Source organism: Wyeomyia smithii, chromosome 2, assembly GCF_029784165.1.
Source record: "Wyeomyia smithii strain HCP4-BCI-WySm-NY-G18 chromosome 2, ASM2978416v1, whole genome shotgun sequence".
Lineage (NCBI taxonomy): Eukaryota > Metazoa > Arthropoda > Insecta > Diptera > Culicidae > Wyeomyia > Wyeomyia smithii.
Window position 1 is genome coordinate 227,282,190 of NC_073695.1, and position 17,119 is coordinate 227,299,308.

The following is a 17,119-nucleotide window of genomic DNA, read 5'->3' on the forward strand; positions in this document are numbered from 1 at the left end:
AAACAAATAAGATGTACAAATGAACATAATAAGCTTGTTATTGATAGCACTGGAAAACATAAATAACATTAACAAAAAATTGTATGCTTCCTTTTGTTACACCCAGGTTTGCTAATTGTCCTGTTATTGTGACAAATGAAAAGAGAGTTTGAATACAAATTTCAAATTCTTTTTATGTCCAAGGTTATTAGTTAGCAGAGGGGGTAGCGAAAAAAAAAACACCGAGACGAAAAAAAATAAATATCTTTGATCAAAGTTTGTGTGCAAGTTATGACATTTGTAACTTGCGCTCAAATAAATGTTGAAAAATAACATTTTATTTCTATCAGTATTTATTTCGCTTGCCTTTTGACGACACTTTCGCTGTCACCTGACTTGTTTGTTGCTAAATTAAGCATTTATGCTATCGGAAAACCAATGAAATGAACAAAACGGTTTGAGCTTTTTTTTTCTTCCCTTTCCAATATTCAAGATTTTTGAAGGGGGGGGGGAGTGACATAATATGAAAATAAAATTTGTAACGTCCTTTTTTACACTAAAAAATGTTATTTAGGTTGGAATAATTCCTTCAAAAGAATTTCATGGAATATATTTAAATGAATTGAAGTTTTAATGTATTTAGTAATCAAAATACACCATGGGCAGTATTCACTAACAATCATACAATATCTAGGTATAACAGTTAGTTCTAAATCGTGCTGTAATCCCATAACTATTGCTTAAATACGGTATTGTTCCAATTTAACTCAACATCGGAATAAACTTTTTGCTTGTTTTCCGGCCATAGAAACAACAAATAGAAACACATTGCTACTACATTTGCATCCCAAAGATTGAAAATGAACAGAGATTATACCCTCAACTAAACCTTAGCCATAACAGAAACTCTCTCTACAGTTGTCAACCGACAACCTTAATTGTTTCTACCTAATTTATGGTACATATTTTTTTAATGCCCTAGTTAGGCAGCAAGTAGCACTCCCAAACTCATTTCCGTCGGAATGACGTCCTGCATCGTGCAAATGATTGGAAAGAATTTTATTTTAATAATAGATGAGGCATAAACATTCCTAATGAGCGATCGTCACCGCAGGTTTCGTTAAATTATCGCCACGAGAGCACTGGCCAGCTCCGTTTAGCTGCGAGCGAGGCGAGTAAACGCCTAAAAACAAATCGTTTATTATGATAATATTTACATTTTATTGTACGGCTGTGTCAAGGGCTTCTCGGTGAGATGCTCTCACACAGAGCGTCTTGTGCACGAATCGTGTAGCAGCTTCTAGGCAAGCTACATTAAAGCTTAATGACCTGTCAAATACTACAAATCGCCGCAGATAGGCGCTATTTGTCGTGTTTAGCGCTATCAACGAGTTACTAAAATCTTTGTTTCAATTTTCCACAAGCAAGAATTTTCAGCACCTATTAATCAACCTAATCAAACCAATTACTCAACTTGGTCAATCAACTGTGACAATTGTATGTCACCGGTCACGACAGCTGACACGCCGAGAGTGATCGACAATTTTATGTTTCGCTTTGGTTTAGCCCTCTTATGCTGAACTGGAATCCAAAACGGACACTTTATCGTGCTTCTGAAGGAACCGCCTTGCCTTGTCTGTACACATTTATGCACACGTTGTCCCGTGTGTCAATAATATGGTATGGTATGTATTACTGAAATGTATCAGATACAACAAAAAAGAGCGTCTAACGTCGTTTGTTCAACAGTTCCTTTTCATTCGAGAGTAAATTCGAAAGAGCCGCCGTTGCGGATGCCGTGACGAAATTCAATAACATTCACCATTGTTGTCTGTTCCGCTCACCAGGGCTTGTCCGGTGCCAGTAAGTAGTTCAAGAAACAGAGAATGTTTTAATCATCGATCAAATCAAATCGTATTATTAGCCTGTAATCGATACGCAATCGCTGGGGAAACCGTTCCCCTCTGCGCTGTCAGTCACACCTCGGACGTGTCGGTATCCGATGTACTGCGGCACGGACATGATAGGAGTTTTTTTTTGTTTGTCGACAAGAAGCGGCCCCACATCGTCGGATATCCGCTCCGGGTGGCTAGCAGAAGTTAGTCGTCGAATAGATTTCCAGAAGAGGTGCGGCTCTTCTGTGGATTACTTGTAAGTTTTCAGATCGATCGCCCTCGCAAGTAGACTGTAAAAATGGATCACTTAAAGTAGTTCGCTCGATTGTTGATTACTCATTATGGATAGTTTTTATCGATGCTTCTTGGCTAAGTTTTCCTACCGACGACCGCTCCGTTAACTTTTTATAGTGCCTTCTTTGCATAGATGTGTGGAGTACTGCTGAATACGATGTATTCTACAGATAGTTAGTGCTGTTAGTTGCAAAACAATAAAAGTACTTTAATTGACGTTACCTCACATAGTTCAAAATATAATTAGAAAAACTTTATTCAAAACTTTCTATTATCTCACAACGATAAAGACAACGCAGAAGTGGAAAGTTGTTGAAAGACTTACCGGAAAACAACTTCACATGTTACTATCTTATGTTTCGATGCGATTGAATCGTTCCACATTTCTCTTGTGTGAGCTGTGGAACGTAACCCAATTATGCCTCACAGCTGAAGGATTCTCAATTGATGCACAACATATCGATTATATTCAGACGTGAGCCATGCCACTAGAATTTTTGAGGATGCCTGCGCGACTGGCTTCTAATTTTGATTTATAGTGCTGCTTTTGTTCTGCTTTGGCAGAGCAAAAAAAATAACAGCCCAAGTGACACGGTTTCAGGATACATTTGAAAAAGTTTGATTGATTGTCCCTTAAAACCGAGCACAGGTCTTATTATTTTCCCAAACTGCGACAAAACAGCCCCAAATCCTTCATAGGAGCAAGAAGGCTCATGCTAGAGGAGGTGCTCAGGTATACAGGGTGATTAATTCCTAGTTGGGATGCGGAAAGAAAGTTGGTGCCAAAGAACAAATTGTAGAGCGGTTATAAACGTTCAATTCGAGCTATAAAACAATAACGTGAACTACATTGTTTAGTGAGAGGGCTTGAAATACGTTTAAAACTGTACTATTTTACAAACATGTCTGCTTCCAAATTTTATGTTTTACTTTTTTTTAAATTTCTTAGTTTTCAAATGAAACCAGTAGAATTGTTCTAAGTGGTATATGTACACCTAAACTTGTGCGACTTTATGGAAAAGTATTCAAGAAGCCTCAAAGTTGAATAACTCCCAGTAGATTAACGTTAGGGCATATGCGTAGTAGAGTTTTTTCTATCACACAATGAAATATTTCCAGAGTCTCAGCAAATAACCTATCATCCTTTATTTCCTAAGGGTCGCTTAAAACTCTACATTTTTTCGATATGAACTCATAATGTCGTTCAAGAGCTGTTCAAAACCATAAGAGTTTTATAAATTGAGAACATATTTCTCTTTTTTAGAATATTTCGCTGTTGACGGAATTTGTATATTATTTACATATAGAGCAAGTTATGCAACACCCATAGTTCTATAACTTCTTCGAAATTACTTCACCGTAGATTGTTAAATAAAATAGCCAAATCTACATACATGTTTGTGATAATAACTGAGATTTTTTTTATTCGAAAGAAACTGTACTAAATCATTGCTGGAAAGGACTGAAAACATGGTGCATGAAAACAGAAAAAAATATTGGTTATGAAACTTGCACAAACTTTAATGGAAAACCACCTTTGTTCTACGGTGAAAATAATGGCAACCAGAAAACGTTGAGGACAAAAGTGGTACGTGTCTTGAATATTCAACACCGACTATTTTGTCAACTGGTTACCCTAGATACTATCCAGTCAACTGGTTATCCTATTCAGTTTTTTTCAGAACCACTCCTTAACAGTCAATTAGAAGTAAGATGGTCTTTTGCCGAAGTACTCCAATATATTTCGGTCAAAAAATATTTTCTTCTAGTTGGCCATCCGGGAGTGGTTTCGAAAAAAAAAAAGAAAAGTTACAGGACCACTTTTGAAAGTTGACCTTTCTACGGTAGTTCCGAATCCTCCTAAGAATCACCTGGTGGCCACCTTGAACCATATTTCGGTCAAAAGACCATTTTCCTTGTAATTAATCGAGCAACAATAATTCAGATAAAACCGCGAGCTCTAGAACCACTTTTGAAAATAGACCCCTTTACGGTATTTCCGGATCTGGAGGGCTGCTTTACCGAGAGCTAACCTTGAGTTCAGTGTGTAGACATGTATCCACCCATAACTTTCCTAAAGACACCAGAGGGCTTTTTTTGACGGTTCTAGAGCTATAATGCATCCACCATCACGCTCAGACTGAACATGTCTTAACATTATAGTGATTTTTTTTTTGTTCACACAAAATTTAGGATATCGAACGTCTTCGTCAGTGGTTTTCTTCGGCAGTTTTTCTGCAGCAATCTTATGCAAAAGGGGGCCGAAGAAAACCACTGACGAAGACGTTCGATACCCCATTTGAAACGGCACAATACAAATTAATATTTTACGGAGCAAATTAAATCTAATGCCTTTTGGTCCAAAATATTTTATAAGCTAAATGCAAAATTTCTTATGCTCGCTGCCGACTACGAGTTGAAACTAAATCTAATACTAAAACTAACGTGGTTTTCTTTTTAACCGAGTTTTGTTTCGCTGTCAAATGGGCACCTTGATGCTCTTCAAACAGCTATAAACATGTAGCATGTATGGCAAGTTACGCTGAGCGAGGATATCACGAACTGGCACATAGGGTTGTATTCCTCGGGCCCTGAGATTATAGTGATTATGTTAATACCCGAAAATTGTTTTGGCTATAACTCTGGTATGAGTTATCAGATCTCGTGTTTTCTTGGATATTATGGTATATTATTGCGTTCTGCATCAATTTATGCAAATTTATGCATTTATGCGTTCTGCATCAAATTAAGACACATGTGCCGCTTTTGCTCTTCACATTTACTTACAACATTCTCGAGGATAAATAGTTGCGCTTAAATAAAGTTTGTTTGAAATTTTCAAGGCAAAAATGTTATCCGTGATAGCCTTACAATTAGTCCTTGGAAAAACAAAAAATGTCGTCTTTGAAATGAAGAGAATAATAAATAATTGTTTTTGGGTATCACAACTATGCAAATTACTTATTCCATTCTACGATTATTGTTGTTTATTATTCCCATACAAGCGTATACAGTGGATTCCGAATATCAGATATTTTCATATGCGGTATTCATAATTTACGATCGGCGTTACGTGATAAATAATCTTCGTGAAGACAAAAATTTTACTCCAAAAATGAGCATTTTTATTAAGACGTCATCCATAAATTACGTAACGCTCATAGGGGGGAGGGGGGGAATCCTTGAGCGTTACGATTTGTTACACAGGGGAGGGGAGGGGAGGAGGTGAGTTCAGCGTTACGTAACGAAAAATCTCTGGAGAGACTCTCCAAAAACGAGCATTTTTATCAGGGAAATCCTTCTGCAGCGTTACGTAATTTTTATGGGGGGGTAGGTGTTGGCGTTACGTTTCGTTACATATGGGGGGTGGGGGTCCGAAAATCGGGTTTTTTGCGTTACGTAATTTATGGATGTCGCCTAAGCAAATTCTTCTACTGCATTGCATAATTTTTTGACCGGGTAGATGGTGACGTTACGTTTTGTTACATATAAGGAAGGGGGTAAAAAATTGGGGTTTTTCGCGTTACGTAAATTATGGATGTCGCCTTATTGAATTTCCCCCCAAACGATCTACATTTTTGCAATTGCGTCTATTGTGAGGCATGTTTGTTCATTTAAGATACTTTTTTCTGAAGACTGCATTCTTTTCTATAAAATATACTATGGGTGCAAAACCTGATTTATTCAGTAATTCTTTGGTAAAACTGCCATAACAGAATAGAACCTGAATAAAACCAATCCGCATTTGGATTTTTACTTGGGAGATCCTTTTCAATCATTCTTTGTTAGATTGATAGAATATCTTGATTTTCAGTATATTCTTTAGAAAGAGAAAACATTGATGAAGGTTCCAAAGTCGTTACGTAAACATTTACTTTAATTCATAGGTCAACATATTTTCAGCATTTAACGATTGAAACAAATACTTCGAAGGTATGTTTTCGTAATATGCTTCAGGGTCGTAGCTGTTTTCTCTTTAAATTTTTTTCTCTAAATTCATTCTTTAATTTTTCAAACACATTTTTCACCAGTTTCCTGTCACAAACTGTTTCAAAATCGTTATGAGGCTTAATATATTTTCATGTTGTCTTAATTTTTTCCTTTGATCTCTATTTGTGTTATTGAGTTATGTACGTTTATTTTCTGTAGTGATGTTCCATTGACTGACGGTAACTCGAATTTATTTTGTTACATTTTATCTACTTTTTATCTGGTCAATTTTACACAATCAATTTATCTCAGATGTTTGGCAATTTTGTTTTTGATAAGTATAATGATTCAATTTTTATACATAAACCTTATTAAAAAGGATTTTCGAAAATAACGTCACATCAATTTTTAATATTTTTACATAAAGTTGTATGTTGGTGTTATTTATTGCATCGTTACTACTTATTTATTTTACTGCATTATTTACCCATTTCAAATGTTCGTGTATTATTTTTTTAAGTAAATTCGTACTATTTTGTGATAATGAATATTTGTTGAAGAGGATTTTTTGCGAAATAATTGTACATTCATCTCGCCGAGCGTTAAAGCTTCGAAAATAGTAAAACAACCTGCAATCTTTCTCAAAACTATAAAAATGATTCTTTGATCTCAGCTTCTGTAGATTTTTTTATTTTAAAACCCTTGATTCTCAAGGACGAGGTAATTTAGAAAATTACTCATAAGTTGTAAGCAGATTATTTCACTAAAATGTCGACTTATAACACGCAGCTACTCTACAACATCTCCGAAGCACGAAAAAGGGCACAACAACAAGGTCAGCACCACTTTTGAACACCAACAAATTCACGAGTTGATGTCACGCCCAAAGTCCAGCACCCGGTAAGGACAAACATAATACCCAAACCTGAGTAGATGATAAATAGCTTGTGTCACGGTGTCGTCATTGTTGATAAATTTTATTCATCATAACACGAACCACGAAATGTGTTTCTGAAGAGCCTAATTAGCGTATAGTTCCACTTGTAATATGCTAATCAGTACACTGTCATATTTACATACTTCAGTGAATAGGAGAGAAAATCTCTGTACTAACCTGCTATTCTCAGAACGGCACGATCTGCCGGGTCCAACTGCAATATGCTGAGTGGCTTATCCTTTGCCCATTCCGCCAAACTTTCTCGGTCCATACTAAAGCCGGGAAGACTGCTGCTGCTCGGCTTTCTCGGCATCCGCTTCATGTTGAATGCTCGTACACGTATCAAACGGTTGTTACAATCATAAATCGATATTTCGGTAGTTATCACTTGTTCTCACTGGGAGTAGTTACGATAATGGACTTGTTGCACGTAGGAGTCGATTCCAGTGCTTCTTAATATTTAATTATTAACTTTTCATCAATATAATAGCTTGTTACCGTATCCCACTTAATCATACATATATTACACGCTCATTTCGGTTATGAACAATATAATTAAACTACTTTCATTTTTTTTTTTTTGTTTCCTTTTTGTTGCAAGGAAGAATAACACTGCTTCAATTTAGCGGATTTCACTTTTACTTTAGGAGAGCTCTATGCTAACAAGACTATTGCACTAATTTCGTTCTAGAAGCTCCGCGGTTTTTCTCTACTGCGCACAGTAAAAACCGTATCCGTAGCCAATAGTTGCCCTTGGCATAGCACACTGTAAGGAACACAATTACGACTGCAGCTGCACACAATCAGAAAACAGATTCACCAGTTGTCTGCGGCCGGTGCTGACCAACTCTGTTACGTAGATGCTAGGTATAATTTCAAAACTTCAAACTCCGTTGGCGGTTGCCATTCATCCGGTTTTTCGCGAATGATCGAAGCCTGCTAGCGGACGTCGTTGGTCAATGTTTCCATGTCACATTTCATGGTCGCGCGGAACGTGTGGCTTAACCGATTTAAATTTTCTTTTTCGTAACTTTGGCACGAATTGGCACTACCGGTGGATTTCCCCTGCTGTTCGCGATCGGTTCTCGGGTCCGGAATGATCCAACTCAAAGCAGCAGAATAAGTTCGCCGCGGTCGAAAAGCATGCCTAACCTCGCTCGGTCGGGTGATTGTTTTCTCCCGCTCTTCTTCCCACCAACAGTTGAAGCTCGCGCTCGATTTATAACGGTTTCGTGTTTTGATTTTGCGATTATGAAACTTTTGCCGTACACCAGCCTTTCGTTGGTTGGTTTACCGTATAGCCTAATCAAACGGGAAGCTTACGTCCGAAATCAGCCTGGAAATTGTGGCTCATTTGGTAATTATTCTCGCTGCTTTGGGGGCTCTGCTGCTCACTTCCGCGCAGTGCAATGATCTTCGACAGGTTGCACAGTAGAGATTAGACGGCCCTCGCACAGTAGTGTCTTCGCCAGCTGTGGACGCTACTGTAGCTTCAATCCATCATCCTCGTAATTGGCCTCCATACGAGATCGTGCGAGAGATCCAGTGGCCGATCCAGCCGTAATCGCAGTGCTTATCGTAGGGCCTGAAAACGCACAGCATGGAAAAGAAGAAAACAGAGCGTAAATGGAGGGAAGGAAATTTGCAACGAATATTTATAGGAGTAGATACGGCAGCACCTAAAGTACAGTTACATCCATGGACCCGTGACGGAACAAACCAGTCTTGGAGTAATATTTCATATGGAAAATTAAGAGAGTCGTACATTTGATTCGTTACGCTTGTGTCGAGCTGCGGTCTTCTTCTGAATACGCTAACTAGTTCGAACGAAACATCTTTTTTTTATTTCAGGGCAGTTATTATTCCTTCTGCATTGGTTTACATGTAAAATATGAAATCTTTTTTAACCATTAACAATCATAAAATTGGAATAATTAAACACACGTTTTCAGTTTTGAAGACTAGCGTATGATAATGTCTACGTGGACACGATATTTTTCCAAAAAAAATTAAAATGCAATTAAAAATCTACACACTTAGATTTTATTGCCGAGAACTCAACGGCTGATAAATTCAGCGAAATGCTCTACAAGTTTTCGGCAGAATTTTCAAGAACTTCGGCAAAAAAATATCAATACATGCTGGTTAACGGTAGATCGATATATTTGCTGAATGTTCGTCGAAATATATTGCAGATATTTATTAAAAACTTCACCGAGCTCGATCAGCTGTTGGGAAGTTTGCCGAGATAAATTAAGTGTGTACAGCTGTTTTGGTTTTAGAGTCGTTTTCAGCTGTATTTGGAATAAATTTAGCTTCTATGATATATTTCTTTTTTAATCATTTTCTTTCGTTAGCAGAAGTCTTTCTGGCACTTTCAACTAAGCTCAATTTGGGAGAAGTTTTATCTTTAGTTTTATCAATCCACTTCACGCTAAACTTGGAATCATTTTCTGCTTTGCCCTTTTCTTTCAGAACAGAAGTGACATTTTTTAATCATTTTGAACTAAATCTAGTAATCATAGAGAAGCATTCTCAGATGATTCAAGCTACATTTACTAGAGTTTTTATATGTTTCAAATTAAAATTGATATAGTTTTTCCTTGAGATTGGTATTTTTTCTGGTTTATTGTTGCTCTTTTAAGTTATAAGATACTAATTAGAGATCAATTTTTAGTTTGTTTTTCTCGTTTAAGAGGCGTTTCTCTGCTCATTCAAACAGTTTTCTATTTAATTTGAAATTCATTTCAGTTGGCGATCCTCAGCTGTTTTACGTTTTTTGGCATTTTAATTGAATTTTGATCAGGTAAATTTCTGACCGCTCTGACTTCTAAAAGTTGGATATATGATCGAGATGATTCTATTGTTTAGGCCGCGTATGGAGCCATATTTTTCTACCTATATAACCTATATAGAATATAATAAATTCTACGTTCTATAACACAGTGCAACAAAAATTGACTGTTTTTTCTGCCTTGGCTTCTATATATAATTTTTTTGTGTATTTTTATGCAAAACTAAATTTCCCCGAGTTTGAACATATTTCAACTTAAGGGGCAACAATGGCGCCATTTTGAATTTTTGAGAAACCGGTAATTTTTTATGTTTTTTCGCCACCATTTTGTTTTAAGACCAAATATCAAAATTCTAAGAGTTTGTCCACATATTAGCATCTTTTCACCCATCTTTTGAAAAAAAAAAACAGATCTTAAATCGGACAAAAACTGAGCTCAAAACGGTGATTCTACGAAACCGGTTTTGGCATAGTCTTAGTGTATGTCACAAAGCAAAATAAAATCGATTACTTCTGAACATTATTGGTAATTCGCTAATATCTTAAAGTGGTAGTCAAATAATGTCTTATCTTGAGTAAAAAAGTCTCAGAAATCGAATAGTAGGTCAGCAAAATGTCGATTTTGCCCCAATTCCCCTACAATACAAAAATAGGTTCACCTGCTGACATTTTACGTAGATCAGACACCTACCATTCGATTTCTGAGACTTTTTTACTCAAGATAAGATGTTATTTAACTATCACTTTAAGATATTAGCGAATTACCATTAATGTTCAGAAATAATCGATTTTATTTTGCTTTGTGAAATACACTAAAACTATGCCAAAACCGGTTTCGTAGAATCACCATTTTGAGCTCAGTTTTTGTCCGATTTAAGATCTGTTTTTTTTTCAAAAGATGGGTAAAAAGATACTCTTAGAATTTTGATATTTGGTCTTAAAACAAAATGGCGTCGAAAAAACATCAAAAATTTCCAGTTTCTCAAAAATTCAAAATGGCGCCATTGTAGCCCCTTAAGTTGAAATATGTTCAAACTCCGGGAAATTTATTTTCGCATCAAACTTCATCAAAAAATCATACATAGAAGTCAAGGCAAAAAAATTGTTGCACTGTGTAACTCTTCTACCTTGTAGAAAAGATTTTATCTTTCCAGCTTCTACAGAAGCTTTCTGCCATATTGAATTCATTTTGTTTTTGGTCACTTATTTGCTTTGTTATTTTAGCAGTTTGCAACTATTACAGAAATCAAAATATTTTTAGAGGAGATTTTTAAATCTATTATGTTGTTATTTGTGGCGTTTGAAAATGTTTTCAATCATTTAAAGCATAGGCCCCTATTACAGACAACGAGACGAGCAAAATGTTGTATTAGTAAACGCGAGTGAAATTCGGCTGGTGACAGCTAAGTGACAGACGAGCTACTCTTCCAAAATCCAGCCGACTCGCCATCTGCAATACCAAAATTGGTCAAACGAGCAACTCGCCGCTCGCCTCTTCTTCTGGAATAGGGGCCATAATTTGTGTTTTTTTTTTTGTTTCTTCTGAATTATAAAGGCGTTTGCTTTGCCCTTCTTTGTTTATTTAGTGCATTTCTCGGCTCTTTCAGGCTGAATTTCGATGGGATTCTTTTCATTCATGGCTTTACTGGTCTAGGTGAGCTGATTTTGAAATTATTTTTGTTATTTTGTTACCATTTTTTTGTGTAATCATTAAAAAAACACACAGAAACGAACGATTTTTGACTATTCGTTGAGAAAAAAAAAGTTCACGTGGACCAAGAAGGGGCGGGGGGCAGGTGTTTGGTTAATGTCCACGCTTGTTCACGAGGGTGGGCGGGTGGCGGGTCTAAAATGACGATTTTTGTCCGCGTGGAATGTGGACAACCCCAAAGATAAAACAACAGATTTAACGATTTTCAATCAGTGGAATATCCCACAGAACTACGGGGACCAGCAACTAACACTAAATTACTAAATTTTCTCAGTCCAACTCAATTCTCAATTCTTGATTGCATTTGGGATATAAAGAAAAAAACATTCGTTTCTTAAATATTATAGTTTGAAATTCGGCAAAAGATCTTTACTTTTCAAGACAAAAATACGGCTTTTTAGTTATTTGATTTGAACTTTTTAAAGATTTTTTCATAAAAAAATAAGGTCTACTAAAATGATTGCAAGCAAGTTTTCACAAATTCTTCTGTTTAGATTGCACAAAATTGTTTCCGCATTCAATGAACAATTGACAAACTATAAAAAATGAATCTATTGGATTTGTCTCATGGCGGCCGGTTGTCTAAAGACTATATGTGTTTAGTTTGATTCATTTATTGTTGAATATTAATAGACAGAAAATGTACACTGGAAAACAACTACACTTTCAAATGTGTCTGAGCTTGCAAGCAATAGTTAAAAAGCATCCTAATAAGGGGCCATCCACATACCACGTGGACAGATTTTCAACGATTTTGACCCCTCCCCTCCCCCTCCGTGGACAACTGTCCATATAAATTTAAAAACAATTGTATGGGCCGTGGACATTAGCCAACCCCCCCCCCCCCCCAAAGCTGTCCACGTGGTATGTGGATGGCCCGTAATCGAATTCGTTTTACGGTGATAGAATGATCAACAACATCACATACTCGTGGAGTCGTTTTATTTAGTAGTTATTCATTAACACCCAAAAAAAAGACACCACTCAGGATTATAGTTGTTCAACTTCATTACAGCCAATATAGTGTCTCAGTATGCATGCAAATAAATGGTCATAGAAGCTAAAATAACACCTTACTTACTCCGAAACAAAGAACACACTATCATTGAACAATTACATAAAGTAATTCAAAGACCATGAAAGCAATATCTTTTTATAAAATCGCTGCAAATTTATCATTGCAAGAAAAATACAGGAGTTTCCATTCACATTCCAAGCAATAAAGTCTACCATAAATAATCTCCTGATAAGATAAACCGCGACCGGGAAGAAATTCTGAAATGGCTTTTATTCATTATCCACTACAAACGGTGACGCTAGAGCACAGTGCATCTTTTGCACCGTCGAGTGGGTGCCATAAACATGAATAATGTTGACGCTATACGTTACGACTGTTTTTAATCGAACATTGCAACCAATAGGAGTGTGTTTAACGTCAAAAGAAACTTACTACACCGATTTTCAGCCACATTTTTTTTACCTGGTAACCTAGAGATAATGTATCATTCGAAACTATTTTTATCTCAAGACAAAAATAAACCACTCAAACTCTACACGCAGGTGCCGTTTCTCGGAAGCAACATATTTCGCATTCACACCAATTTCACGAGCTTTGCTGATGTTCGTAGTTTAACAGAAGATCGAAAAATCGAGCATTGAATCACACCAGACGAAATCATGCTTTTAGTGAGAGTTCGCATCTGAAATTTTGATATAAGTTTGCACTAACATCTATCGTACGCGGGTACGCAGTATAGAATGGATCGTATAATACTGACGATGGATGCCACGAACTACAAACGATGCATAGAAACCTTACTGATGCAAACTTTATTTTCATTTCTTTACTTGCCCACCTTTTGGGCTCCGCGTTCCTTCAGTTGAAGAAATTGAGCCATATGCTGGAGGAGAAAACCAAGCAAAACATCAGCCAAAGTAAACCATCGAATAAACGAGCCAAACTACAACATACATATACACAAAAAAAAAACAACAATGCAGCAGCACTGCAGAACTTGCAATCAAACGGGTGTGGGTGAGTTGGGGCTCCGGCTTTTTTAATGTTGCATCTCTTTCAGCAAGAATGAATCAGTCCAACGCGTTGGGACAAAAAACTTGATTCAAGATCAAGAGAAAAATCCTTTAACAGATATATGAATTTTATTGCAACCTTTTATATATAAAGATGGTATTTTGTTAAAAAAATTATGAGTGTGGACGAAATACCCAGTCGAATTTCATCGAAGGAACAAAGTAACCCAAGTAATCCAAGTCATCGTTGGATAGTTACACTAAACAACAACACCAACTTCAGAACGAGAGAAAAAAACAGAACAACAATCAACTGTAAGTAAGTATCCATCTGATGGAAATAAATACAAAAAATAATACAGCCTAGAGCAGCCAGCAAGCCACAAAGCTGAAGAAAAGTTCACTGAACTTCCTTCTCTTTCTGTTTTCTCACCTTTTCTCTAGTTGATTTTTACTCCACTATTCGTTACATTTTCCACCATGAGCAAAGAAGAGCAAAGTATATACATTTTCCGCCATCCGTAGGCTGAAGTCAGCCAACCAACCAGTAAACCAAAGCAATTCTCGTCCGGCCCCTGTGCCCAAACCCCTCACGTTTTACTCTGCTTGCCGAACGATAGGCCTAGTCCAAGTGGGTTAGCTGTACGTTTTCAATCCCGTAAGTCCCGTAAGTTGCACTGCATCGGCAGGCTGGAATCGTTATAGCAACGAGATTTCTCGTTTCGCATATCTTCCTGACTGGTTCTGATTCCAATAGCGTTCTACTGGTCAGGCTTCACGTATTCAGGAAAGTGGGAGGGCATGTTTTCCTGTGCCATAACTGCTAAGGTACAGACCACGAAACTGGTTCAGAACTTCGCTTACATTCTGTTTTATTCGTCGCCGTTGACCAGGGCATACGATAACCTCACTTTCCATTCCGTGTGACACGATCGAGAGTGACCTTTCACCTTCCCTAAAGCTTTGTGGTTGCGGTACGGGCAAAGAATATCGGGAGAGTGAATTGTTTACACCGTGTCTCAGTGCATTTTTTTTGTTCGGTGAAATGGCGAAGAACGGGTTTTGGTCGAACGTAAATAGTGTCTGCTGCTGCGAGACTGTAGATGAAATCTCTTTTATTCAACTGCCAGTGTGACTTAGTTGTATCGTATAGAGCAACTTAAGCTACAGTAGCTATCAAATCTGGCGAAGAAAATTAAGTTGAAGATTGTCAAAGCATAAAATGTCCAATACAGGCAAAAATGAAGGGTGTCCCACATCAAATTGCATCACGCGAAAAACACTGTAGAAAATTACCCATTGGGTATTTTGCCTTGAAAATTTGGGTAGAAGTAGTTTGGAGTGTATGATTTATACTGTATTTTTATCGCTGTCAACTCAAAATCGTGCAGTAAACGGTTAGTCGTGTGATTAAACGTTGCTACGAAACTTTGAACATCGAACAGAAGGAGAAATGCGGCGAGAATGGATGTTCTATTAGTAATCAGAATCACAAGCGTGTTGTGAAAGCGTTTACTCGGAATCCCAATGCTACGATCAGGGATATTTCCAAAAAGTTGGTTGAGTCTCTACTGGTCTTTCGTTCAGAGAGCCAAAGTGCAGAAGGCTACAAATCGTGACGAACGGCAAAATAAGATAGAAAAGTCACGGTTCCGGAAACTGTAAACCCAGATGCTGACGAAGCGTCATTGTCTCATCATGGATGATGAGACTTACGTCAAGACGGACTTTCAGGCTGCTTTTTTTCTGCCTAGCACAAGTTTGATGTCTCGGAGGAAGTAAGGAAGCAGAAACTATCAATGTTTGCTAAAAAATACCTGGTTTGACAAGCGATCTGCTCATGTCGCAAAAGCAGTGCGCCGATCTTGACTACCGGGACTGTAAACGGGGAGACCTACCTCAAGGAGTATCTATAGAAACATCTGCTTCCTCTGTTGAAGCAACACGATGGACCTACGATATTCTGGCCGGATTCGGATCGTGCCACTATTCCTGAATTCTGGGTTTTTATTAAGTTGGCACTACAGAAGCATCTCAAAAAGGTCAAATGTAATGGTGATGTAATTTGATGTGGAATACTCTTTATTTGACATTTTTTTATTTTTTTTATTGTAAAAGCAAATTATATGTAAAGCCAATTGCGATTGAAATTTTTTGATGACAGATGATTTTCGGGTCGATAGCGCAAGCGTTACGGAATCAGATAAATGACATCAAATGAGATTGCAATCAAAAAACGTCGAGTAGATAAAATTGCTAAATCACGCAAATATCATTTTCATGGTTAGCAGCTGGCTGATAAAGGTTAAAAAGTTAGAAATAAATTTTTGGATTTCAGACCGACTGTAGACTTGCGAACTAAGTTGAGCTTATGCAGATGTTAAGAGTAGGATACAGTTATCCCAGTATTATGGGCCAACCAGTATTATGGACCAGTCTACACTTTATATTGATTTCTAACATATTTCAATAACTTTAAATAGTCAAACATAGGTTTAGTGAACGTGAACAACGTTCACCAAGTTCAAATTTGACTTTTACAAGTTATTGACATACGCTAGAAACCAAAGTGTATTGGCCTATAATACTGGGATGACTGTACATCAAATTAAAGAGCTAGAACGAATATTACACAAAATACGGCATAGGACAGGACTAACTGAATTAAAATCTATGCAAGGGAGACTTCCTATGATTACCTGAAGACAAAAGTAAGTTGATGACTGAAATTCAAACCTAAGAAAACATGGAAATATAAAAATGCTAACAAATAAGACGAGCTCAGGAAAATCTAAAGAGGAGTTGTACCGATTAAGGAAAGATAAGGATAAGGAATCTAAAGGAGAAAGGAAAGAACTAAATGTAAGTTTAAAATAATATTGAAATAATAATTAAAGTTGTAGTTCTAATCCACTTATAAGGGAATGAGTGGATTCTTAACCCCTAGTGCCCAAGTTAATTTTCAGACGAACTTCGGAAAAATCACTATGAATTTTTATAAATATTTTTTTAGTATTGATTGAAGCTTTTTAGAGGTTCAACTAAAGACCGTCTAAAGGCGGCACTGGGTTAAGGTAATTCTATTCATGGACATATTTAGTTTTCGCATGCTTGATAGAACAAACGCATATTTATTCATACCAGGAAATGCAATAAGATAAATTCATTCTTGTGATATTTTTCAGCATCCAGCGCTTGCATCTCTAGCCATTCTTTTTATATAGTCGTTGATACAATCATCCTTCAATTTATTCAGAGAAATGCTACTCAGCTTTATATCTAAAAAATCTCAAGTAACACGAATCTGCATTATCAGCGAATAAAGCCAACTGTCCCGACCCCATTTATTCAAAGTTTTACAAAAACACCTCGATTCCAATTTTTTTTTCATTGGTAAACAACTCAAATTATCTACACGAACGTGGAAACTTTCGTCACTAGAAAACATTCATCAAAACCAGCATAGAACCAATACTGTCGCTATCGAAACATTCAATGACAGCACGCTTCGCTACGTCACATCCCCTGTAAACATATTGCACAACACA

The 17,119-nt window shown here is 36.9% G+C and overlaps 1 protein-coding gene across 5 annotated transcripts in view; it reads right to left on the reverse strand.

The window, feature by feature from the left end:
- LOC129721789 (dystonin) overlaps positions 1-17,119 on the reverse strand; it is a 293,217-nt gene that overhangs the window by 268,477 nt on the left and 7,621 nt on the right. For all 5 annotated transcript variants that reach the window (XM_055674769.1, XM_055674767.1, XM_055674768.1 and 2 more), the window contains exon 2: positions 7,213-8,620. In XM_055674769.1, the coding sequence (XP_055530744.1) occupies positions 7,213-7,357 (145 nt within the window). In that variant the 5' untranslated portion in view covers positions 7,358-8,620. The remainder of the gene's footprint in view (positions 1-7,212; positions 8,621-17,119) is intronic.